Consider the following 27,268-nt stretch of genomic DNA (forward strand, 5'->3'; position numbering starts at 1 on the left):
GCCACCTTCTAGCCTCAACAGCAGCAGTAAGCTTGAGTCTGCCTTGGGGTGACTCTGGGGCTGGGGCAAGTCTCAGTTTAAGTATTAAAACCTGAAAATGCATCCATTGTCTTCTGATGTTTTGTTCAGTTCTGTTTGCTGCCCATGACAGTTGTTAAAGAATCACTTCTGGGCAGTGACAGCAGTCTGAGTGTTGTTAGGTTTATATTGCCCCTGAAATACATTTTATTTCCCATTTAGTTTCATTTCTGAGTCACATAACTACTTTTAATTAACACTTCTGTTGAACAAAGGATACTTGTTGGGAAAAGAGAATTTGCTTTGATGAAACAACAAAATTGTTATGAACAGTGTAGTTTTGTGTTATCTGGAAGCAGATTGAACAAAACAGCCATATAACTATTTACAAATGAATTTTTTACTGGAGGTTTTCAGCACTCATTTGCTTTTGAAACTCACCTCCTGCTGTGGCTGTCCCTGTGGTGAAGAACGTGTGGAATGCAGGCACCATTTTTTACGTTGGCTTCTAAGGAAGCACTCACTGTAACCTGGATTCTCTGCTTCTGGGCCACTGGTTTCAGCCAGCAACAAGGGGCTAGTATTTTGGAGGTTTTCTCCCTTGTAAAATGTGAGGTGTTAAGTTCCACACTCGGTCAGGTGGAAACACAACAAGCATTTTATTGCAAGTGCAGTATTTTCTGTTACAGATGATGTTTTCCTGACTACAGTCAGATCTGTAACCTCTACTTAGCATTGCTGGGTAGTGATGGCTGCCAGACAAGAAAACGTCCTGTTTGTTCTAAATCTGTTGTTCACAGGAAAGGAACAAGGGAACAGATTTTACTGGTGTGCATCAGCATTCCCATCAGTGATGTAAGTGTGTCCCCACATCACTTCTGTATTCCTTCATACATGTGTTTCCCAAGCAGTTTAAAGTGGTACTTTTATCATTAAGACTGAATTAGTACAACTGTCTTTCTGCACCCTCCATTTTCATTACTGCTAAAGGAAGACTGTTCAGCATCACATTTTACCCTCTTTTTCATAACTTTGAAGAAGACTTGTCATTACTTCTTTACTTCATCAAACTTCCATTACTTCATTCAATTAGCACATCCTTTCCTTGAGCTTACAGGCTTGGTGGGTTTTGTTTGCCAAATGTAGAGATTTGTGAATAGTTAAATGTGTTTTGAGATATCTTAGTTTTTTCATATTTGCCTAAATCAAATTTGTTGTATTTCTGAATGTTTTTAAGTCTACATGTAAAATGAAACAGTTCATAATTGTATAGGAAAGAAAATTTTGAGAATTAAAATGATTGTTACTCTGATGTCATAGATGTTTTGATACAAACAGGTCCAAACAGTAACCATAATACTGTTTTTCCAGTTGTTTTCAGCAATATCTTTCCAATTAGATTGTCTTTTTCGCTTAGTGAGCCAAATGGAAGTGACTTCCCCTTTTGTGCACGTGAAACTGAGTGCAAAAAAACCTGCAAAACTTAACCTAGATAAGCATGATTACTGTAGTATTATCTTCTGTATTCTTTTATGCTTAATTGTATTTGTTAGGAAATGTCTGTGCCCATTGAGGTTAGCTGTCTGAAAGATGTAGTTGCTAAAGACAAGCTTTTAATGGGTGGTGCAGTTATGTTTTTGTATTACCATAAGTGCAGATTTCTTAACTAAAATTTTATTGGAAAGCCAAAGTGACAAGGGGAAACTTAGAATAGTTATGTTCTTTTTTTTAAGGATGAATTTAATTAAGTAGTTAATTTTCAGGACTCATTCCTCTCATTGCTCTTACATTAGTCTTGATTTAGTAAAATTCAGCTACTTTCTTGGGATTTTGTTCATGCTGTAATACTGTACTGTCTTGCATGTTACTGTGTTGTGTTTATTAATCAGACCATTAAACATTAAATTAGGAAGCTGAGAATTCTGAAGGACCTTTATTTTAGAGAAGAGATAATGGCAAATACCCTCACCAAATATGCCACTTCCTGAATTATTGTTTGCATGGTGTACAAGAGCTCTAATATTGCAAGCCTCATCAAGTGAGGAGTGTAGAGTTAAGTTAGTGACTGGTTGTAAGGGTTGTGATAAAATTAAAAATGTCTTATGCATAGAGCACAGAGAACACAAAATTGAGCTGCTATTCATATTTTTCTCAGGCTATGAAATACATTTTTAAAATAATTGCTGAAAAAATACTTTTTAAAATCAGAAAGTATTTTTTTTTCTTTTGGGACTAGCCCAGCCCCTGATCTGTTACTGGAACTGCTGTTTTTTTCTAGTCTTGTTCCCCTTCAGAATATATTTCATGACTGAACTGAACTTATTCTGAATGAAATATTCGTGTCCTCCTTCTGATTTGAATGGAGGAGTTTTGTGCCTCTCAGCCTTTTAGAATTTTATATGAAGGATTTATGTGTTTACAACTGTGTAACTTACTTCTTTGCCCAACTGGACAGGAACACAATTAAGGTTAAATAAGATGGAGAAAATAGTAATGATATAAGTGGATGAATAGTTATTAAGTGATAGGAACCTGATGGGATAACTTATTTTTGCATTTTTAGATTTTTATGTATATCTCTAAGGGCTGAGTCCAGAGAGTACTTTACTGGGGTAAATCTTATCAGCCTTTCAAGTGTAGCTGTTTTTTTACAAGTTGTGTCAATAAATTGAACTTTTAAAAAATTGTATTTTCCCATTTATCTAATCTTAGCTCTTTCAGGAGTTGAGGAATGATTTGCAGTCTGTTTTGATCCTGTTGCAGGTTGTTAAAAATTAAATTTTAATCCAAAAACTCTTCTACAGAAAATTGTGAAGGTTGAAATGTACTTGACTAGCACTACCAGCCCCACTGAACTTTTTTGTGATCCCATGTGGGTTACTCTGTTCTGTGAAAAAGATGTTCATCCATCATGGAACAGCTTTGTAAGTTAAACAAGATAGGATCTGCTATGTTTCATGTGGAACAGGGGTCAAGCTGCCTCCCTTGTGGGGAAGACCCTGGAGATGCAGATGTCCCCAAGAAGTGTGTGAGCCACAGGTGGGACCAGAGGGGTGATGGCTGGTAGCCCCCTGCTCGTCCTGGCTCCCACGTGCCTGTTCCAAGTGTATCCATGTTGGAAGTGGTCACAGGTGGCCAGTGCTGGAACCTCCACCACTACCACCCAGATCTCCAGAGGGGAGAAGCTCTGGTAACATGGATCTGTGGGAAGTAGGTGGAGGGACTGTGCCTCCCTGTGGGTGGAGAATGAAGCTAAACGTGAAGTGAGACAGAACAAAATCTTGGATAGTTTTGTTTAAGGGTGAAGGGAGGAGGGAGAAACAGTCCCCAAATAGAAACATGCAGAAGAGGAGAGGGTAGAGAAAACAGTAACTAGAAAATGCAATGGTTTAAGGAAAATGAGGGACAGGGAGGTAAAAATACAGATGTTGTGAATATGTGATGTAAACCAGAAAATAGATGTTTAAAAAAAAAATCTATTTTACAGGTTTTCTTAACACATGCTGAAGTTCATGGATAGGACATTAAAAACAGACATAATAAGAAAACCTCTAGTGATATTTTGCTTGTTTGATTTGGAAGTGACCCATCAGATATGTTAGCACACAGTGTCCTAAATGGTCACACCTGTGAGTTCATAGCAGAGAAACATTAATTACTTAAGGTCTGACTAAATCTCTTCCTAATTACTTGGAAAGTATGTGGATAATTCTCCACTCACTTAAGGTACAAATGATGTTCTGTATGATGAGCGCATGAAACAGACCTGTAGCATGACTGTGTGTCTGTGACATCAGGTGTGTGTATTATCTGCTGTGACACATGAAACTGCCTGCTGAGTGGGTTCCTAAAACTAACTGTGGGAAGAGAGGTCATTCTGCCACTGGCAATGCTTTCTACAGCATTTCTACAAACCTGGTAACAAAGTTAATGTCAGGAGTCTAAACCAGTTTTTTTGCAATGCTGTTACCTTCCGAGGAGACATTAGGAAGAATTATTGAAACAGATCCCTGGATCAGTAGGGATTTCACAACTACCTTACTAGAATCCTTTATTAAATTTATATTCCTGGCTACAGCTTTACAATTTTTTTGGTTTGGGTTTTTTTTTTTTTTGTTGTTGTTGTTGTTGTTGTTGTTGGTTTTTTTTTTTTTTAGATGTAGTAGTGAGAATTAATAAATCAGATCTCTTAAGAAATGGTTATTTCACAATCACTTACTAATGCTGCTGTCAGGAATGTAAATAAATGAAGTTGTGCAAAGAATGGTGTCAGTGTTAGGGGATAACCAAGTACCAATTTCACTGAACAAGAATAGAAGTTTAGTAAGAAGGAGGTAAACAGAAACCAGCTTAGACACAGGACTTTTCTGTGCTCTGCCTTTGGCAACAGAAGCAGGAAAAGTGTTTCAAAAAGCTCTCTGGAATAGTGTCAGAGTGGTGAAAATGCTGGCTTCCCTGAGGAACCAAAGCCTTAGGTAGTTGGGGGAACTGAAGAATAATTCATTCTGTTAGCTTATCTATTTTGAACTGATTGCAGTATCTAACTCCCTTTGCTTCCTGATAAAATTAATTGGTTGGTGTTTTGTTAAACCTGATCTGGGAGCTCAAGACTCGGAAGCAGCATAAACTGATGGAAATCTACCATGCAACCAGCCTCTCCTTTGATCCATCTGTGCTGTAGCATCCACTTGAAAAATACCAAATACATCAGCCAGACTCTCTCTTTTGACTTGAGATTAGGTCAGTCCCCTTTGGGAGGCAAGATCTAGTTTCACCTTGGCCAGCAAGGTACAAAACGGCCCTTGACCCAGGAAAAGCACCCTTCTTTCAGGACACTGCTTACGTATGTATTCAGTTCAGATGGGGAGGAGGGTATACGTTTTTTCCACCCAAAGTTTAACCTGTCTGAGGTGATACTCAAGCTAAGGTGATAGACATCTAAAACCAAGACGTCATCCACATGTAGGGAATTAATATTAAATATCTGACATGGAAATATTTCAGGAAATGTAGTTTTGTATGCTGCTGTTTCACTATTAATTTTCAAAAATAGCAGGCATCCAGAAGCTCAGTGTATTATGGTAGTTTTTTCTTCAGTAGTGAAAACCAAGAGCATAAGTGACTGTCATTGGGTAAGAGAAGTACAGCACCTTGCTCTTATATTGCACTGAAGAATCCCATGCACCCAGACTTGCTCATCCTAGTTTTGCGAATCTCCACTGCTGCTGTGCCTAGTGACTTAAAGATCTACTTCCATAGGTTTGTGTGGGCTGTTACAACTTTTATTTTTCCTCCATCTCCTCTTCCTACATCAAATAAGTAAAAGAGCTATCTGAGTGGTTCCTAGGATTGTTATTTTTCACTACCACAAGTAATGATTAAGTGCTGACTGTTGTTGTCTGCTAGGGAGGCTGGAGGCAGAGTGGTCAGATAAGACGGCATAACCAGTTCTCAGAGTGTACAATTGCAGCCTGGTGTTTGTTTTAAAATATTAATCTACCCTCAGATTGGAAAACCTGTTTTTTTATCTATTGTGGTGTCATGTTAGTACTATCAGACCTTTGTGGTTGCCAAAATAGGGCAGAAAAATGGTCTTGGAAGGTTTCCATGTGGATAATCCGTCTTAAAGTGTAAACATGCTAAGTAAAGAGCCATGATTTTTGAACTGAAAACCCTATCTTTGTGGGAGTAACTAGTGCATGAAAGGGCTGTCATTTACTGGAATACACGAGATATGGATACTTAAATCTGTTTTACTGGTACCTGTATGGGCTTTCTACACTGCTCTCTGTGGGATTTGCCTTCCATGATGGGGCTTTAAGCAATCTGGTCTAGGGGAAGATGTCCCTGCTCGTGACAGGGGGGGTTGGACTGCGCTGGTCTTTAAGGTCCCTTCCAGCCCAAACTGTTCCGTGATTCTGTGGCTCAGCCTGGTTTGAGTGCAGCAAGTTGCTCAATAGCAAGAGGACCTGTGCAAGGCCCATCCAGCTCCCTGGGCTTCTGCACAGGGTGTTGAAGACTTCTTTTCAAGATCAGGGACATCAACTTATCCAAGCTCTGAGCCGTGCACCTGGAAGCATGACATTTGTCTATTTGTCTGTTTGCTGCTCGGCCCCAGGGTACTTTGCTCTGAGGACTAAGTAGTGCTGCCATCTCTAACAGCAAGAGCCGAACTGTGCAGGGCACTCCCAGGAAGGAGAGTATTCTGGAATGGTAAGAGTCACCTGCCAATGCACATGAAAACCTACAGGTATCTGTTTATGTTGTCCTCTTTTAGGGTAGGGACACTAGAGAAGGCTGAAGCCTGGGGTTTTTTTTTATAAGTTGTTGTGAGTCCTCCGAAGTCAGCTAACTTTCGCTAGTAATTGTGCTCACATAAGCATGATTTCCTTCTAACAACAGGCCAAAGATCTTCTGCAACAGCAGGAATTCTATGAATATTTCATGAGTAGCTTAAGTTAGAATTTTTAGGATTAAAAAGAGGAAACTGGGTCAAATGCACATGTTGTAAGCATCTAACTTCTTTAATGCTAGATTCATATATGTTGCATTTTGAAAGCTGCATTTTGTGGTGGCTTTTTTTGTGTGGTGGTGTGGTTTTTTTCATTTGGCTATTTTATGGAACAATTACTTTTCCCTTTGGAATTTTGTGGGCCAAATCCCAGAAGACTCATGGAGTTTCACAGTGTGTCCGCCGACTTCAGGAGATGCTTTTCCAGCATGTGGTGTCTGAATTGTTGTTTTCAAATATTGTCACAAGCTGTAACTGCCAAAACCACTGCCAGTGCCCAGATAAATGAAGTAATAACCTGAAGCTCAGATTAAAGGAAAGGAAGGTTTCTTCCTTTGTAAAGATCAGTTGTATGGGAGAGATGGAGAATGTATTTACCACATCATGCTGTTATTGCAATGGTCTTACAAACAGAACTAATGAAATGCAAGAGAAAGGATCCTGATGACTGTTTTTTCAAATCTCTCTAACACCTGTAGGTGTGTTAGTGACTTCCTTGCATAACTTCAGTTCTGTTTTAGTTGTTCTAGCTCTCTCTTTGGTATTGTGTGCAATATTAGGCTTCATTTTACAAGAGATGATGAAACAGATGATGGAAAGAACCTCCCAGTGTATTACAAGTCTCTTTGGAGCTGTAAATAGTCAATTTGACTGTTCTCAATGTTTTCACACACAGTTTTACTTTCATGCCATAATTATCTGTAATGGTTAGTATCTTTTTTCTTCATATTTTCAGCCATGTAGACATTTTTAGATTTGGTGTATAAAATATATAAATGGCTAAGCTATAACAAGGCTCTTAATGGTCTTTGTGGTCTTTTTAAAATATGCATGGAAATAAAAAGTGTATAAATGTAATTGATTGCTTAGCATTATTGTGGTAAAGGGCATTTCTAAGTTTAATACTGTTGGGGGTATTTTGTTACACAAAAATACACCAGTGCAAGATGGACTGTCTGGTGTTTTTGCCAGAGCAAGTGCTGAGCAGTCAGTGCAACAGGAGCTTGGGAAGGGTAACCCAGTTAGTCCTGGTTGATGTCTCTGTGCCAGCCTAGTGCTCTCTGTCTCCTCTCAGTTGCCTTTGGAAGCTGTCATCTATCCTGTAGTTTTGTCCCAAATGGGTTTTAGGTATTTTAAGAAAACTGAGAATTACAGCATTGGACCTACGTGATTATTACCCTCCCTTTTGCTGGCTCAAACTCAAAGCTGACATTATATTGTCTTATAAGGGCTTGAACTAACTGTTAGGGTTTGTCTTCCTCCTCCCTCTGAAATACCTCCACTGAGTAATAGCATGCAAATACAAAATATAAAACCAAAGAAATGGGTTTCTTTTTGGTTCATTTAGGCTTTTGTGCTTTAATTCCATGACAGATGTTTTCTTTTTAAGGCTATACTCCATCACAGAATGTGTTTTACCCAGAGTGACTGCTAGTGTCTACGTTGGGAGCTAAGGTGTCACTTTTAAGAAGGGCGGTATTTTTGATGACAAAGAGCAAAGTCCAAGAACAAGTGGACCCTGTTTCTGGGTTTCTTTAACTGGAATTGGATTGCTTTACCTACAGGTTTTTTGGCTGACTGGCTTCTTTCTCTGCTTTTTATCATAACATTGGGGGTTTACAGCAATTAGGTCACTACTCATTCACTACTCATGAAGTTATTTCAAACCAGCTTTTGCTCAGTAAAGATCAGGTTTGGGTTTTGTTATTAAATGTTGAATACTGCCTCTTCATTAGGAGGAATTTCCTCTTATCCTGGGAATTAATTCTGGGTTTATTTGGAATTAAATTACAGTGGATTTGTTTGGTTGGGGTTTTTTATCAACATCTTCTTCTTTTCCCACTGTTCAGCTGTGAGGTCTGGCTGGCTGCCCCCGCCACCACCTGCACTGCCCCCTCGACCATCTGTATCTCAGGTATGGACAAAGCTTTAGTTCTTTGCTGTGTGTTATTTGTTTATTTATGTTACCATCACAGTGGTTAGCACAAGTTGGCTTGGACACAGCAGCTGTTCTTGCTTCCAAGTTCAAAAAATCGGCAGTTTGCAGTTCCATGTCCTCCTTCATTGGTCTGTCTGGCCAGCGTGTTGCAGTGTCAAATTACAGACTAATTAAACCTCTTTGCAGTGGAGCTGACATGCATCCACTAGACCTAACTGTAAATTAAAGGCTAGCAAAGCTAGTCTGTTAAAAAGGGTTTCATGCCTGAAGGCATGGGCTTGATACCTGCTATTGCTGTTTGCTTCTTGGGCTTCAAATGCACTGAGGGCATCTGCTAAGGGAGCCACGGCATAGAAGAGTGCATTGCACCCATTTTAAACCCATTGCACCATGGGTTTAAAAAAAATAATGCTGAAAGGAAGAGAATGCCATGTCAGTTATGTTTTAAAGTTTCAGACCATTAGTGGTGTGCTTTTATTTTGCATTTTAGGTAAGTTTTTGGGTTTTGTTTTTTAGAGCATCACACAACTGCAGCACAGCACAAATTGACAAAATCATGCATGTCTGCATCCAGATACTTGTTCATGTTTCAGGAAATGATGGAGGATCGTCATCTTTTTCTTTCTGTGTTGTTGGCTGTGTTAAGTCTTAGGCAGCAATATGCTTCATATAATACTCCTTTAGATGAAGTGTATAATAGGAACAAATCCACAGGGGAGCTGACAGCCCTTACATACAAAAAGCTGGTGAGATACCTTCCTTGGGCCAGAATGGTCATCACTTGAGTTTTGGATCTACCCTTAAGAGTGTGCTGTTGAACATGTCTTACTGCACAGTGCTTATGATAGAAATGTTTAGAGGCCTGTTGCTACCCCCAGCTCCACCAGCAGCTTGTTGTGCTCTTCCTCTCCCCAGCCCTTGTTAGCACTGAGTGCAGTTTCTGCCTTGAGGACTGTAAAACACTGGTTTGAGCTGGCATGTTTCCCCAGTCAGGATGCCATTAACCATGCTGCTAACAGCACACACCCCTTAGTGCATCCATCATGTTCGTGCTTTTTCTGACACTCCCCAGAGAGCAGCACTTCCCTCTGGCTTCCCCAGATGCCACAGCACAGCCCCCTACCTCCCAATCCCAGATCCCACAGCACAGCTCCCTACTTCCCAGCCGTGTGCCTGCAGCAGTTGCTGCTGCAACCCACGCCAGCCCTCCTGCTGCTGCTCCAGCTTCCCACAGTGCAAGCCTTCTTGCTGCCATTGGGAAAAGCACTAACTGCAACAAATCCTGCTCTCAGAGAACAAAACCATTGGTTTCAAGCAAGGTTCTGTTAATTGTCCGTTCTCTTGTCCTGTCATCAAGTTGTATCTCCTTAGCAGGGGAGTGACAACTTGATTTGTTTATGCATGTCCAGCAGCTTCCTAACCAAATACTGAACCAAGTGCTCACCCTACACTGGGACATGCAGAATACAGGGCATTTCTAAAATGATAAACACAAGAAGATTCTCATGTGAAATTTTTGATCCAGTCCTCTCAATTACAAAGGTCTGGTTTCTAAAAGCAAAAAAAAAAAAAAAAGTGGTTTCTGTGTCTGCTCAGTAATGAATATGCAGGTGATGCTTTGCTAACATGCATCACTTACGTTTACTTAATTTATTTCTGATTATATTTAAAGATATTGAATCAAATGTTAAAATACTATTGTTCTCATGTCTCTCAAAACTGTATATAAAACCAGTTCTTAAAAACATAATAAAGTTTATGCTCATCACACTGTTTATTTTTTATCCAAGCATGCCTTTCTGTGATAAAGGTAACAGACAGTAGGGAAGTACGTGTGATGGGGTCATAATTCAGCTGAGCTGACCTTTGCAAATAGCATGTAAGCAATAGTGAGCATATGGATTATGGTAGTCCAGTGGGGCCCTTGATTTAAAGAGCACAGAGAAGCTGGAAGAAGGGATCTGCTTTCAAAGCTGAGACAGGATCAAGAACTGAAGAAAAGTCATGAGGCTGAAATTGCATATTCAGCTTTTTCTTGTTTCAAGATTTACCAAACTCGTCTTAAATTTCTGTTTTAACTTATTTTTCGACAATGTTATTGAAAATCATTCTTTGGTTCATTTTGCTGTATGCCTGCAGTGAAGCACTGTTAATGACAAATGTAGCTTGGAAATGAAGCAAACCCTGCATATTTCAGGTGGCTGTGCACCTTATAAGTATTCTCATGATATGCTTATTTTGGCTCAGCTTTGGAAATTAGTTGATGGAGGAGAAGGAAATAATTTCTTTCTGAGGACTATGGTTTTCTGTGGATGACTGAGAAGCAGCTTGAATCAGCCTGCTCTTTAGAATGAGATTAAAGGGCTCATGGGATGTAAAGACCAAAGTGCATAACAGAGAGGTACCAAGGGGTAGGTGTTACATTTCAGTGGAGCAGAAGTCCTCCTATGAGCTTAATCAATAGGAGTATAGAAATGGCACCTTGACTTTGGTTCTGTGTTGCAGTGTTTTTTAGTAGAATGTAGTTCAGCCTTTCGGAAAATGTTATTTTTCCTGTCAGAATCTCCAAGGTAATCAACCTTGGTGGTTATTGAATCACTGGTTATTCAGAGCATGCCAAACATCTCTGCTCATATCGCAGACTTTCTAAATTATGTCCACGTTCAACTCTGCTTCCATAGTCCAGGCAGTTGAATTTCAAGGGACAAGGACTGTATCACTGGCTGAGCAGAGCACAAGGTGATACTTAGAGCTGATACTGTTGTGGCCTTGACTTCACAGCTCAGGCGATGCACAGGCTTACTGTGGCAGGCTCAGATCTTGGGATGCTGTGAGGACCTGGCCAGTTTATGACAAATAGCAGCAGAGCTGGCTTCTCTGCTCAGCTTGCTGCTGCCAGCCCATGCTGTTCCACACCTCTGCTGGGCAGACACCTTTGCAGATGGTGGCTGCATCTCCTTTTACTTCTACAACAGCTTTTGGAGTTGGTGGATTTAGCTCTTTTTTCTTGATGGCCTCTAAAAGGCTATGGTAGCTCCTTCTCAGGATGTCTCCATTGCCAAAGTCAGCATTTTATTGACTTTGTATCAGTCCATAAGCTGTACTTGAGATTTCCTCAGAGCTTTCACCAGACACTTTTCTGATGCAGTGATGCTTTTATCTGAGGTCCCTATGGTGACTGTTAGTAAACTTAATAAAGAAAGATGGATGAAATGTCAGTTTAAATTGTGTGGACACACCATTATCTTCAATTTGTGATCTTTCAACCCAAATTCCAGCCCATACCTCTCTGCACTGCAAGCCATTTTGAATTTATATTTACAGTAAGACATTGTGAATTGCAGTATGAAATCTTTTATTAGATTCATCAATTCATATTGCTTTCCTCTTAAAAAAATAAGTAATTCAAGTTTTGCCTAAATTCCATAATGAGTGCTTTGAAAGATTATGTATGGAAAAACTCTTATACATAGATGAGAGGGTTTTTTCTGGATATGTTATTTCAAAGTGTTTTCCTTTTGTGCATAAGCCTGTGTGTAACTTCACTGACACCTTCTGTGATCTCTAGTAGCACATTTCACATCTAGCAAGTCTGCAGTAGCTTCTTGGATTTAAGGATAATTTTCTCCGTATCAGTTTCCCAACTTTTTTGACCATAAATATTTAATATACTACAAGCTGTTGTAGACTTAGGATACTAGCAGTGCCTTACCTCTGCTTATTTCCCATGGCATGCTGTAGTATATAGAACAGATAACCTGTAGCTTTTGGAAATACCTACTGTGTTTTTTTTCTGGGCTTTTAGAGAATGGGATGCAGTGGCTTGGGTAGGTCTTCCTCATCCTGTGTTCCTAACTTGACAGTAAACTTGAGTCATCAAGGAGGAATGGCATTAAGGTGGCCCCAAAACTTCTTCATGGATCCAAGGCTGTACAGAGAAAATTTGTGTAACATGGAGGTGCAAGAATCACAGCAGGAAGGCAATAGCTATGCAGCTGATTTGCGGTGACACAGATTTCAGATAGAAAATAACTTTGGGTACTCATGAATAACGTTCCACTGGAGCCAAACATGTATGCATGTCTTGTATAAGCCCCTGTTGTTATTTTTTTAATGGAAAACAAAATAATACTTTATTACTGTTGGCTTTTAAGCCTACGGAAGTCATTTACCACAGCTGCTTTCTCTGGGAGATTTAGTAACATTTATGGTAATAGGAATTATGGATGAACACTGAAGAACAAATATAACTTTAGGATTTTATCCAACATCAGCTAATTATCTGCAACATTGCCCAATTATATCAACATCCCTTTATTTAAATTACTGCATTTCAGTACCTTCCTGTCCAGTAGTGAAGATGTATCTTCAATCCTGCTTGTGCTGTATAAGGGAATTTGAAAACAGTGGGCCTGGAAGAAAACTCTGTGTATCTTGGCTGAAAAAACTGATGTTCCTGATCTCTTTTCCCAGAGTCACAACTTTAAGCCTGTTGGTTTTGTAAATTCACACTGGTTTGTGCTGCACTTTTCTTTCTGGAAACCTTGGGATGGGTTTTTCCCACTGATTCCATGCCGGCAGTTTTGGCTGGCACTGAAAAAATTGAGTGAAGGCAAAGCATTCAAGTGAAGTAGAGTAGGTAGGCAGCTGTTAACATTATCAAATTGAAGTACCCTGAGTCCAGTGCAACTCTGAAGATTAAAATCTCACTGGGTTATATGAGCTCAGAATTTGGCTGTCAGTTTAGTAACCATTGTTACCATTAGATGTTACTGATTTGGTGAAATGCTGAAAATGAAGCACTCTCAGGGATGATGGGTGGGTCACCCTGCCCAGTTACAGCACCTGGTGGTGTTGGAAAGCAAAGATGTTATTCTTTTTAGCATATTGAATGTTCTGCTCTCCAAATGTTACTTGATACTTCATAACTCCTTGAAGCTTTTTGGCCATTCATCATGCAGAATTGCAAGGGAAAACTGGGACCCAGCTCAAGAAGTTGTCTCTATTAACATGTCTCCATGTCCTGCCAAATCCATGGAGAGCCACGAATGTGGGGTATGCTCAGGCTGCGTTTGTAACCATCAATTACACGCGGCCATGCTGAGGCCAGGAGGTGGGGAAGGACGTCCATCTGTCCTGCTGAGACCTCTGGGCCTCCAGAGCAGCATAGCCATGTGCAGGCTCCGTGTTGGGAGGTGGTCCAGGCATCTCCCCCACACCAGCATCTTTGGCTAAAGCAGAGATACGTGGAGGATGAGGTTGGGCTTGCTTACAAGGTTGTTTGGAGAAAATACTCAGATATTCCTTTATTCTGTAAAATTACATGAGGAATTTCAAGTGCTGGCAGGATACCTGGAATTTTACAGGAAGGAAGTTTTATGTTACATAAATAAAAATTACCCCCCTTTTACCTCCCCCTCCAGAAAGTGAAGATTTTGCTTTTGGTACCCTGCAATTTTATACATGATGGTACTCTATCAAACAACTATTTTACATTAAATGAAAGCAACACTTTTTTAGCTTGCATTTACAACTACTGTGCAAGGAAGGGTTGAGGGTTTTTTGATCATCTCCACAGTTTTGGCTGCAGAATAACTTATGTTGTATAAGCTGTGCAATAGGTACTGAAGAAGCCTGTAACAGTAATGAAACTGAAAGTCTTCTATAACATGAAAGATTTTGCCATCTGCCACTTTAATATAATACAAATGGATTATCTTCCTCTCATGAAAATTATATATTAAATCTAAGACACCCAGACAAAATAAATTACAGTTTAAGAAGTGGTGGAAAGTAGCACAGTTAAAATTGAATTTGAGGAGTAGTTGATGGATGCTGTAAAATCCTTTCTAAAGAGGTTTCTGGAAGAGTGGAAGAAGGCGAGTATCTTAATTAAAATGTGTTGTAACAAATTTTTAATTTGGCTTCACATTTATCATAACAACAAAATAAGAAGCTAAGAGCCCAATGCCTGTATCTCTAGTGGAATGCACATATGCCTTTCTAGCTTACATTAATCTGGTTTTGTGGAAGTTGAAGTATTAAAACAGATTGTTAATGCTTCCATCTGGGTCCTATTCTTTCCTTGTGAATGAGCTGAACATTGCAGCAATTTGTTTGTATTTACTGCCTTTCTCCTCAACCTTATCACCAGCCCTCAGATAACTCCGGGAAAGAAAAAGCTTATCAAAACTTCAGGGCTGCACAGTGCTGAGAAAGCAGGCAGCACACTAAGACCCTGGCAGCTTGTTGCATTTGCAACCCTGTGGGGTTTTTTTCTGTCTTACCATTTTCAGTTTTTCTAATAAGCAATAAAAAGAATTGATGATTCTGGGTGGGATGGAGGAGACTCACAGAAACTGGAATTGAGATGTCTCGACTTCCCAGAAATTTGCTTTAAGCACAGAAATATGAGTGTTTAGAAGGGAGCAAAATACCTCTTAAATGAACTTACGTAAAGATGATAGAAGATTGCAATGGGCACATGCAGAGTGTTAAGCATATTTAATATCCTACTTTTCCTTACAGATAAGCTGTTCTCAATACTTTTTTTTTGCAAAGCTAAGCAGTGGCACTATACAGGTAATTATTATGGGCTACTCCAGTGAATGCACAGAGATAATTTCATTTCTGTGAGTAGTACCAGTGACTACAATGGGTCTATTTCCATGTGTAAAGTTAGCCTGGAGCATAAGTGTGGGCGAAATTGAATTGTGGGAATGATTGAATATATATACTTCACCTCTTGCAAAAAGGCTATCAGGTAACAGAAATATGAAAGCTTGGTGTAGATCTTCCAGAATGGAAGATCAGTTATGGATTGTCTTGAAAAGTGGGCGTGAAATTTACATATAATCCAGCATTGCAAAGCAAAAGAACTGGAAATGTAAGTGAAGAACCAGTTAAGATATTGTGTTCTCTTATGGTTATGAAAATCTTCCATCCGAGGCTGTCGAAGCACTCAGTGCTCAAGTAAGAGTTACATATTCTTTTAGAAAGGTACTGGTAAGTATCGTCACATGGAGCAGTGAGGAGATTATCAATGGCTGGTTAGGGATCATGTGATGAAATAATGAGCATTTGCAACTCCTAATACTCTCCTTAATGATGAGGAACTTTTTGTCCTAATGCTCAGTGTTGGCCATAGGCTGCAGGTTGGGCTCTGTCTGTGGCCATTGCACAGAAACTTTGTGGGCCAGTTTGACCTTCTGCCAGGAAGAATGAGAAGGGTATGGGTATTCCTAGAAAATTTGAGGCTGTGCTGACAAAACAGGAGATACTGTCTGTTAATAATTGGACTGGTTAGACAGTTCTAAAGCGGTTCTCTGCAAAGAGAATCTCTTCAGAAGATTTGGAATAGGACACTCTCATGCTCTTTTCTGTGGTCACTTACCCTGCTTCCCAAAATCAAGATACCATTAGGCCTGGTCTGCAGACTCTGCGCTGCTGATAGTGCAGATGACCAGGGTATTCTTTGCCCATCTCCTGTAATCCTGGGTGTGTTAGCAGCCATACCAGGCAGCACAGCAGCATTCCCAATGTCAGTAGTTTACTCTGTTCTGAGGATGTGAGACACCTCCAGCAAAGCACTTCTACACTACCATAAATAGAGTTTCCTTTGGAAGACCATACTGCATAATGTATAATTAATAAACCAATGGTGAAGAATTTAAATGCAAATATAATTGTGCCAAGATATGTGAAAATTTTAAGACATTTCTGTGGTTGGAGGGAGGTAGTTTATTGCCACGTTTCTGAATGAGTTGCCTGCAGACTATGCTAAGCATGGCATTAAAATGATGAAGAACTAAAGGGAACTCACCTCAGCTGCTCCTGAAGGATCTCCTTTTCCTTGTACTCCACTATAGGACCAGAGGACTGTTGAGCCAGGCTCTCTCTGCCCAATACCAGAAGGCTATACTGACTTCCACCCCACGTCCAAATCAGTGAAGGGAAGGAAATCTGCAAAGAATCCCTCTGCCAAAAGAAAAAGCAGGAGTTATTTTTCCTTTAAAAGCTATGTGGGGAGACATCAACTTGCAGATGTGTTCGTAAAGCCTCTCGGAGAGGACTTTGTTGGTTGGCTGCACCAGCAAACCTTTGCATGGATGCATGATGCATATGCCAAGCACTCAGAAATGGCCTGTCCCACGTGCCACTAGGTGGCAGCTTAGGGACATGGCAGTCACTTGGTTTTATTGGTCGTGCAGGAGCTGCAACACCAGAACTAGGGTGTTTGGTTGTTGGGTTTTTTTTGTTTTGTTTCTGTTTTTCGGGTTTGTTTTTTTTTTTTTTTTTTTTTTTTTTTTTTTTTTTTTTGTTGTTGTTGTTGTTTTTTTTGGGGGGGGGGGGGGGGGCAGATGTAGCTATTTCTTTATTTTTACCAGCCCCTGCACTGCTGGCTGCCGAATTTTGCCATCCTCATGTCCTGGCAGCAGGGAGACGTGGCCAGCCCAGTGACCCAGCCTCAGCCAGCGGGTACCACAGCCCTGAGCATGGGCTGCAGGCTGTGCCTGACAGACACATCACAACACTCAGCTTGCAAAAAATGTGTCTTGCTCTCACAGATTGTGAAATCTCACCCTTTTTGACATTACCACCACAATTTATATTTGCTTTCACCAGAACACAAGGTTTACCCTTTTTTTCCCTTTTCAGTTCCCTTTGGTTTAAAACAGTATTCTCCTGCAATGAGACCAATTTAAAAAAAAAGAAAGAAAGAAAGGAAGGAGAAAAGAGAGGGTGGTTCTGCAAAAGTTTGGGTTCCATTTAAAAAAAAATTTTTTCTTTCTACTCTAGACCCCTTATCTGACCGTGATTTCAATTTTTCTGATTTTTTGAAACTGACATCATAGAATACCAATCCGTTCAGTTACTTCTACACTGTTTGAACACACTGGTTCTTCAAAAGCTGCATTTTTTTATCTATACAAAAATAACATGGAGTTGGTCAGGGTTTTTTTTTCCTCTCCATTCTGTGGAATAAGTGAATATATTTTTGCTTTTGATGCAAGGTTTCGCGTAGGCTCAAAAAAGAGTGTGAGCCCCAGAAACTGCCTGCCTGGCCAGGTTAAGGCAGGTATCTAGTGCTCCCTGTCCAGGAAACGTCATTAAGACCTTTCTCTCCTGTATCCTGGCACTGCTCTGTGTTGTGCAGCAAAGCTGTGCCATGAGGACTTCCTAGTGTGTGTATTACATGTCTCTCTGAAGGGCTGGGTTTATTCTTGCTGTCCCTAAATGAATGAATGGGTTGTCAAATTGATGTGGCCCAAACTTACTGTGTGGTTCTGTTCAATATTTGAGTTTTGCCGTCCCCCAGTCATTCATGAAACCCTTGTGGATTTTGCCAGGCTACTGTTAGCTCTCTTTAGAGTCTTCATTTCTTTCAAATATATAAAAAGTGGTTCTAGAAATCAGGGAGGTTATGGGCTATTCAGCTTGCTGATAAAGAAATGTTCTGTTGCATTCAATGGACTTTTAAAGGTCTTTGATTTTTATAGACACACAAAAAAAGATTGCTTTTTTCCATTTCACTCTATTTGACCAGAAATCTACATTTACAGAGGAAGCCCTTCAATATACAAAAAGCTTTTCAAAATTCAAATGTTAGCATCCAATAGTTATTAAAATTAAAAAAAAAATTAAGATATTAATATTCAAATACTGGAAAGATTACAGTGTGAGGGGTTCTTTTGGGGGTTTTTAGCCATCAGGTAATAGTACAGATGTAGCACACTTAAAAAAGGGTGGGAGAGAAATCTTGTCAGTTTTTCCTCCCTCCTGAGGAATTTCACATGCATTTAAAAAAAATTTATTTCAAGACTTCCTCCTCTGTGCACATGTTTGATACAGTATGGTTGGAGAAGAGCAGTACCACAGAACCACATTTCCCCTGCACCTTTCTCTACAGCTCTTATTGTGTCTATTGCGGAAAAAATGAAAATGGTATGGAAAAGTTCCTCCTTTTTAAAGATACCAAATTCTGTGCTTTCTGTTGTTTTTATTTAACTTAGAGTTAAGCCCTTGGAAACTTGTGACTGCTGCAGAGCTTGGTGGGCCTATGCAGAAGCCTCTTGGCAACAGTGAGTTAGGTTCTTCGGTGTGCAACAAATTATTATTATTATGGCTAAAATCCTGGCCCCTTAAAAGTTTGAGGTTTGCTTTGGACTTGGTTTTAAGCACAGGCTTTCACCTGTGTAGAAACAAGCCTGTTTGAGGAAGGAGCAGGATGGCAGATGGCCCTTCCTGCCTGTGGACCATTGCCAGCCTGGCTCCAACTTGGCAGAAGCTGGGAAAGAGGAGAAGAGGCTGTCTGTCAGTGCCAAATGCCCTCAGCCTCCTGCTCCTGCCTGCCTTCCCCATCTTGGAGAGCCAGTCCTTACCTTCTGGACAGACAACAGCCACACCATGTTTATAATAACCATGTTTGCTGCTGTGCACCTGGGGACAGGCAGCTCTGAATCCTGCTGCCCTCCCCAGTGCTGTGCCCTGTCCTGGTGGAGGAAATCAAAAGGTACAGAAAGCTTTCATGAGAGGCATAGCAAGGGATTAACCCTCTATTTTAATTTGCTTCTCGGTCAGATATGTTGGGAATCAGGTGTTTTGTTTCACAGATGTGTAGATCTGGGTGGTGAGTGTTCAGCTGGGTTTCTGTTTGAAATGTGAGAAGGGAGGAGGGAAGACTTGTCTGCTTTTTTATGACTTGTGTTTTCAGCAACTTTGCTGGAATTTTTGATATGATTTAGGCTTTGTCACTCCAGCCTCGCAAACTTCAAAGACAGAAGCTCACTCCTATGAATTTTCATCAGTTTCAGGTGGTAATAAGGTGACAGGGCATATCCAAGATCTTTCTAGCTTTTTTCCACACTCTTAGTTTTTATCTGAGTATTTAGGCCATAATGGTAATTCTAGAAGAAATTCTGGGTACTAGATTGTTTACATTCAGAGACATGGTTCCTAATGCTTCATTAAAAAACTTTTCTCCTGTTTTCCCAGCACAATAAAATGCAAGAATATGGTTTCATTAAAAATCTGCAAAAGACATATGTCATCCACTCAGCTGTCACTCTATATCTCCATTTTCCCTACTGTTGAATTGTTAAAGTAACTTTCCTTTTGTGCGTAACATTTCCTTTCATTGACTTTATTGTATGTGACTGCTAGTCATTTTCAGGGTGTAGCAATGACTGATTTGTTGTTGCAGACAGAGCAACCATCTGAGGTTGAATTACATCCTCAGATGAACAGACCCCCATCCCAGGCAGAAGAAAACAGTTCAGCAAAAAAGGTGAGATCTGCACACGTTGTACCATTATGGAGTGACTTGCCTTCATCAACAAATGCGGTTGTTTAAAGTTTAAAAGCAATTAAACAGAGGGTTAGGATTATGTTTTTACATGTTTACCTGCTCTGGAGGTCAAGATGCTGAAGAGAACTGTGACATCAGTTGTGTGACATCAGCTGAGATAAATCGTTAAGAAACCTCTTAGAACATACACGTTGATGCTTTGAGAGAGGCAGCTTGCCATTTATTTCAAATCAGTAGGGGCTTGTGGAGCCATAGAGAAAACAAAAAAGGGTTTTACTGTACTCAACCCCTGTCTCGGTGGAGTTCCTCCAAATTGTGATGCACTTCTTGGTCTCAGTTGCTGAGGATTTGATTTTGATGTATACACACCTGTTTGCTAGAGATCAGGATCTGCCACTAAATGTCCATAGACTGGGAGAGATTTGCTCAAGATGTGCAGTTTCTAATATGTTTTTGTACAAACCTACCAGTTGTATAAAGTAAGCACTGAAATTAAAATGGCACACTTGAAAGGGCCGTGCTTAGGGATGGAGTGGCCTTAGCAGTGGCTGTGAGCATTTTTCCTCTCCTGGTCATGCTATGACCACCTCCTTCCACCAGACCCAACCAGAACAGGTTTGGATAGGGGGCAAATACAGATCCTCCCCACTCTGGCCCCTCCTGCAGCCAGAGAGCACCTGCAAGACATTTACTCAGCCCAGCCAAGAACTTTTGGCAGGTGCTGAATGGAGTAGGTACCTTGCCCCGGGAGCATCATCACACTTCTTACTGTAACGGGGCACAGACAAACATCCAGTGTCATCATTTTCTGTATGTGACAGGGCTTTCTGGGCAGTGGCCTTGCTCTGCTTGTGCTCATGATATGCTACTTCTAGCCTGGCCCTGCTTCTTCTTTGCTCTGCTTTGTAGCCCTTCTGGGGAAATGAAATCCTTGTGGTTCACCTACTTCATGCTCACCCTCATCCCACCTGGTTCCCTAAAAAGCAGCAAAGCCTCAGGCTGTGGGGTGTGGGAGGCAGGTGGTTGATGCAGTGCTGACCCACCTTCCAAAGCCTGGTGCAGGAGCAGCCAGCCAAAGAGCCCCTGCAGAGGGATCTGCTTTTAGGTATTGGACCATTGCTTATAGCATTGTGTTTGAAAGGGAAGAGGGGTTTATCCTGTGGATTTGGTAGGGTTTGGGCAGTTTAAGGTAGACTGGGATTGTGTGTTTGGCATTATAGTTGTGGAAGGCATATGCAGGTTCCTCCCTTGCTGTACATGGTGTGTTTGCAGGGAGCTGTGCCTGTGCAGAGGATTTCAGAGCATGGCATTACCAGAGATCTGTGCAGTCATGATGTGCTGACATCCTGACCAGAATACCTGATAGTATTTTTAGATTTTTTTTGCAGTAATTACAGAACTGTTTTTTAATGTTTAAACCTTTTTCCTTATAATTAAAATTCTTTTAAAAATTGCAACCCTTCTAATGTGAAAGATTGATGGTCTTATATCAGTTACATTTTGTATCACTTGTACTAGTCTCTTCTTGTGAGTCAGGCTGCTTACTACAGCATTGAGTTTTATCCTTGTAATTCCTTTGTCATTAAATGTTTCCCCATTAATTTTTTTCTTATTTTATTAACATTTGGCCAAAACACAGTAGTGAAGATAATCTAGCCCAGTAAAATGTGTGATAGTGAAATTTGGTCTTTGGTTTTGTCTGTGATGCTGAAAAAACCTTTCTCAAGTCAATTCAACTTTTTGAGTCCTAACTTTCTCATTTATGAAATGAGGCAGTAGTAGTTACATCCCTTGTAAAACAAACCTAATAATAAAGTACACTGAGGAGGATACATTTATATTTATAATTTCAATCAGCTGTAAGGTGGTAAAACTACTTCTCATTGCAAAAGAAAGGCTGTCTTAATTTATAATAATGAAAACATCACGGAAATCATAAAAATCCAAGGCTCTGCTTTGCCTGGAAAACCTGGACTATTTCTTTGATGTAACTTATCAAGAGAAATAGCTGGCCTTCTATACTTCCAGCATGTTAATTTTGCATGGATAATTTCATGTATTTTTATTTCAAAACTATATTCATTGTTGCTTCATGTAAGAGAGGAGGAGAGAAGGGAGGGGCTCCATGCCAGACGTGAGGCAGTAAGTTGGGATGCAAGTGATTGATTATTGATTCTTTCTGACTGAGCATAGTCAAAAATAAATCTTGCTTTGTTTTTAATGCTTTTGGGTCATCTGGGGGCTAGTACATGTATTTATACCCCCTCCCTCCACCCAATGCACACTAAGTTATACAACCCAGTTCTGATGAGCCTGTCATCCAGATGAAGGCAAAACACCCTTTCATTCATGAAGGGATTGCAGGAGTTGTTGTTCCTTTTTCAAAGTCAGAAACCTTAGAGGCTATTACCAAATTTGAATTGTGCTCTGTAACTCTTTAAATTATGAAATCTTAACTAGCTGTCAGCAATTTATGTGTCACAAGTATTCTCCAGCCTAATGATGGGACGCATATGGCCTGACTTAACATTGCTGTGCTTTTTCCTTTCAGGAGGTTGTTCTTGCTCAGCCACCCTCCAAACCTGCCCGCAGGAAGCTCCGGACGGAGGTGCAAGGGCTGGAGACCCCCGAGCTTTCTCCCACTATAAATGTGACTTCTTCCCTGCCAGCAGTCAAGCCTCACCTCCCAGTCCAAAAGTAAAAACCTGACCCAAGCATGCCAAACTGCAACATGAGATCTGATGTAGCAGGGTTTGCTCTTTGCGTAGCTCTGTGCTTAATAGTTCTGTTTCTGAGAATGCTTCACAAGATACAGGTCTCTGAAATCTTCATCAGTCTTCTCAAAGGCAGACTAAGCCTGTAGTGACTATCAGTAGTATTTAGAGGTAGATAGAGGTAGATAACCTCTTCAAAGGTGTCCTACCTCTCTACCTGGTAGACACAGCTGAAGAGCAAGCCTAGCTGTTCAACCATCTCCAACACCAACTTCTCTAACACAACTCCTTTTATATGTGAAGGCGTATGTTTCTGCCTTGCATGTATCTTCTGGAATTTTGCTCCTTCACGTGGACAGATATGACCAAATAAATGCCCAGGAAGCTGAGTCATGAAATGCTTGATGTTGGTCATGTCCTTGTGATATTTCTTCATTGCAAGGCATGTTGGAAACGGGCTTGCCACTGGTGTGAGTTGAGCCACAGACCACTTGTGGTCCATCCGATAATGGCCTAACCCAACGTGTTACTTGCTCTCATAAACACAGCTGTTGAAGCTGTCAGCAACAAAGACTTGTAGGAATTTCACTCTATGTGTATTTAATAGTGGTGGAGAAGGGGCTGTAGAAATGGTAAGTGAAGGCACTTGAAACCCTATTGGGTCTGTGCCTCTCCCTCAGTTGAAGCACTGTGCAAACATCATACCCCACCATCACCTAGGGCCTTGCAAAGACATCTGATTGTCTGAAACAAAATCAAGCTGCCCAAATCAATTGAGTGTTTCTTGGCAAACTGCTTATCAGTAAACTGAATCGGTGCTGCATAATTGGAGATTAGAATAAGTAATAAGACTCCTAGGATGCTCTTAAAGTACTATTTTGTGCTTTGGGAGTGCATATTCTGTAGTGGTTCAAAGATGTTTGTTAACATCTCAATCCTGTCTTGTCTATATCTTTCCTAAAATGTTAAAATGACCACAGAGCTATATAGCCCTGCTTTTATTTTTTTTCCTATCATTTATTACTTTATAGCCTATGGATAGTAGTTTGCAGCCAAATAGTGAAGCAGAAAACTGATAGTTCACTGGAAGATAACAGCATAAGTCCTGTTGCTGTGCTGTGAGAAAGAGTCTATTGCAAAAATCAGTGCCATCAGCTCTGTTAAGAGAGAAGAGCTAATGGGGACTGTGTGCCACTGGACCATATTTAAATAGGGTATCTGTTTTAGATCACATCTGGCATTAAAGAGCTCTTGTTTACTCATGTAAAACTTTAAAATAATCTATTTGGAAAGGGGCTTGGATATTCAGTCAGTATTTTTTGTATTTTCTTTCTTTTTTGCTGTTATCTCTCTTGCTTTGAATAGGTTGGTCCTTATGTACAGCTGTCTCTTTTTATACCTGTTGGCATAGATGTCATTTCCTCCAGACCAGTTACTACAGGCTATAAAGTAATAAAAATTCTTAATTAATAAAATAAGTTCTTAAAATAAAAAAGATACATCCTTTATTTTATCAGCAAAAGACATGAGGGAAGTCCATCAGTCATCTTCCTGTCTGTGATGTCAGATGGTTTTGGTGGAAATGACTGCTTTGAATAAAAGAAGTATTAAATTTTGAAGTAAAGAAACATCAGAAGCAGCAAAAATCTGAGACAGCATTTTCATGCCAATGTCCTTTCTTTCTGTATAGAATGATTTTTGTATTTTCTGTTAACCACTCCTGACTCTAAACTCTACAAATGTCTGAAAACAGCTAATGCAAAGATGCTGCAATAAGCACAGCTATGCAGGGATCATTCTTAAGCTCCATGAGAATGCAGTGATTTTGAAATTGAGACAGCCTGAAGTATTTCTGTCATTCAGGTTAACAAGTTTCAAACACTCCACCTGATTCAGCCATCTCATTTCAGTGTTACATTCTTCTTCTCTTAAATCTCTAGTTTGTACCTTGTCTTTGAAGCCTTGTCCAGGGTGCAGAGAATTATGCAAAATGGGTGGGTGCTCTTCTGGCATCAGCCAGTGTCAAGGCTCTTAACTGAAATGTTTTGTATTTATCTGTCTGGCAGACAGTCTTCCAAGCAGAAAAGGGCTATTCAGACTGCTATACGAAAAAACAAAGAAGCCAATGCTGTGCTTGCCAGGTTGAACAGTGAGCTCCAGCAGCAGCTGAAGGTAAGGAATGCATTTAAAATCAGTGACAAAGCTCCCTACAATCAGTTATGTGTTACCTCCAGCAGTATTGAAATCAGAGCAAAAGACAGGACAGTAATTGAAATAAGCACAGAGATGAAAGCTTTCAGTGACAGCACATTGCCATCATTCCTTGGGTCAGGTCTTACTTGCTTCCATCTTCAGCAGGCCAGTGCTGTTACCTGTGTTTTACAGCAGGAAAAGACAGAGCACTTTGCCTAAGTTCACACGAGAAGAAAATTGAACTTGTCCTTCAAGTTACATTGCTGTTTTGGAAGCTTTCTGATAGAGCAGAGCTCTGCTGTTTTTATGGAGACCAGAAGACTTGATGGGTACTCCTCAGGCACATCTTGCACTGAGGCTTAGAGGGGTTCAAGTGCACTCCCATGCTGGGGCTCTGAGCCTGCCCAAATGAGGAAGCAGACACTGGAGGAGTTGTAGTCCAGCCCAGCTCCCACACCTGCAGGGAGCCCTTTCATGGGAGTCAGCAAGAGCCTGCCTGGCTGCCCTTTACTGGAGCAGGGTGGTGCCATGCAAGCATCCTGAAAGTTCTAATGCACCTCTCCTCCTGCAGGAGGTTCACAAGGAGCGAATTGCCTTGGAAACACAGCTGGAGCAGCTACGTCCTGTCACCGTCTTGTGACACGCACGGCTGTGCATGAGCAGGAGCAGAGCAGTGCTCAGCAGCTTTGCAAGGAGAGGAGTTCTGTGCAGCTGAGCAGGGTCTCTTCCAGGGCAATGGGGAGGACTGGCCTTGCTGGGTCTCTCTTCACCCTATTATGCACATTTTGCCTTTGCAGGTGAGGAAGGTACAGAAAACAAATACCTGACTGGGGAATATTTCTGCATGGGGGATGCTTTGCCTTCTTTCCTCCCCCTTCCCAGCCTAATGTGTAAATGTGGTTTATCACTGAAATGAATAACTGGGAGTATTTTATTTATGTAAAGAATTCCTGATTTATATGTGTTTTGGCAGCACCTCCTGCCCTGATCATTAAGAGGTACAGCATTCCTGAATTCTTGCTTAAATTGAAAACTCATCCTCTGAGTTGTGCATCTGGATGTTACTGATTCCTGTAGGATTGTATCATTGTAGAGTACCTGTGGATTTAACATACCATAGGAATGGAACTTACAAGATGTACAGAATCTTTATCCTCAATCACATGTCAAATAATTATTTTCTTAGTACTGTTTATTATGCAATCACGGATGTATTTTAATGTTAGAGAACTTGTATTTTATTAGTTCAAATCATATAAGAGAACAGTAAAAAATACTAAAATATAATTATTTTGGAAATTAAGAAAAAAAAAATCTTTTTGAGCTACAGCTGTTTCTAATCACCAGTATTTGAGCACTTGCTTGCAACTACCAGTGTCTCTGCATTCCTTTAGCATGTTTGAGATGGCTGGTGTATAGCTTTTTTTCTTTTCTTCTTTTTCTTTAACCAACAGTATATTTCTAACAAGAGGTTAAAAATGCATTCAGGGCATTTTTATAAAAGCTATTCTATGTACATTTGTATTAGTCTGCTTTGTTGTCTTAATAGCTGCTGATTTGTTTTAAGGATGTGTACAAGAACTGTACTTCCAGAAGAGGAAAGATAGCAAAAGTGCTATGTATGAGGCTGTAAAATGTGAGATGGAAGTAATTGCCTTTTACAGCAGGCTTTTGTTAAGATTCCTTTGCACATCAGTGGAGATGCTACTGATAGGAGAAAGCTGCTAATGCCCGTCTGTTTTCTAAGAGAAGAAGCAAAGATTAATGTTTAACCTGCGTTTGATCCAGGACCAGCTGACTCCTGTGGGGATTTTTCCATGGATGCAGTGGTTGGTGGCTTTGGTCTCAGTTCTTGCAGTGGAAGCTGGCTAACTAATGTCACTTTATTTCTTGGAGCAATACTGTTGGACTGGGTGACTTCAGACATAATGTCAGCCCTGCTCCCACCATGGGTATGATGTGCTTTACTGCAAGGGCATGTTGCCTACTGTTGTCCACCTTAAACATGACACTGCACATGTTTCACTGACCTAAGTGTGTGTGTTCACCTTGCAGAAACAGTGCAGCAATTCTGTCACCCTTGTGGGTGTGGTGCTTCCTCCCTTTAGCTGTAGGATGGCCCTGGGGCTGAAGAGGAAGGAGAAGCAGGTTTGAAGCAGCTGGGTAACCTCTCCTTGGGGTGTGTCATGGAATGGCTGCCGTGGCATATCAGAGGGCACCAGAGCAGCCAAAAGTTTTGTTGAGAGATAAGAAAGGCATCACTGGGAGTGTTTAAAGTGATAAGGAAACAGTCTACTCTTTCTGAAAGGAATGTGGATGGGGGACACGAATCCAGAAGTCTGCAGGTGAAAATCAGCATTTGCAGAATTGTTACTGAAAGTCTGTTTTTGTGATACACTAGTGTTGATTCAACTAAAGATCGCTATGTCAACAAGCAACAACTGTTCTTCTGGATTTGAGACTTCTCTCATGTGACTGTTGCATAGCTGGGGTCAGATGGTCATTCCTGGTCAGCGACAAAATGTGAGGAATGCAAGCTTTTCTGGGAAGCTGCAAAAGAGCCACTGCCCTCTTGCTAATAGTGG

At 40.6% G+C, this 27,268-nt stretch overlaps 1 protein-coding gene across 3 annotated transcripts in view; it reads left to right on the top strand.

Annotated features, from left to right (window-relative positions):
* The window catches only part of REPS2 (RALBP1 associated Eps domain containing 2), a 93,239-nt gene extending 66,367 nt beyond the window's left edge, over window positions 1–26,872 (top strand). For 2 of the 3 annotated variants that reach the window (XM_039550938.1, XM_039550933.1), the window contains exons 14-18: window positions 8,380–8,444; window positions 19,672–19,755; window positions 22,328–22,473; window positions 24,557–24,662; window positions 25,255–26,872. In XM_039550938.1, coding sequence (XP_039406872.1) covers window positions 8,380–8,444; window positions 19,672–19,755; window positions 22,328–22,473; window positions 24,557–24,662; window positions 25,255–25,323 — 470 coding nt within the window. In that variant the 3' untranslated portion in view covers window positions 25,324–26,872. The remainder of the gene's footprint in view (window positions 1–8,379; window positions 8,445–19,671; window positions 19,756–22,327; window positions 22,474–24,556; window positions 24,663–25,254) is intronic. The other variant, XM_039550942.1, reaches the window with a different exon arrangement.
* The last annotated feature ends 396 nt before the right edge of the window (window positions 26,873–27,268 follow it).

Source organism: Corvus cornix, chromosome 1, assembly GCF_000738735.6.
Source record: "Corvus cornix cornix isolate S_Up_H32 chromosome 1, ASM73873v5, whole genome shotgun sequence".
NCBI classification, from domain to species: domain Eukaryota; kingdom Metazoa; phylum Chordata; class Aves; order Passeriformes; family Corvidae; genus Corvus; species Corvus cornix.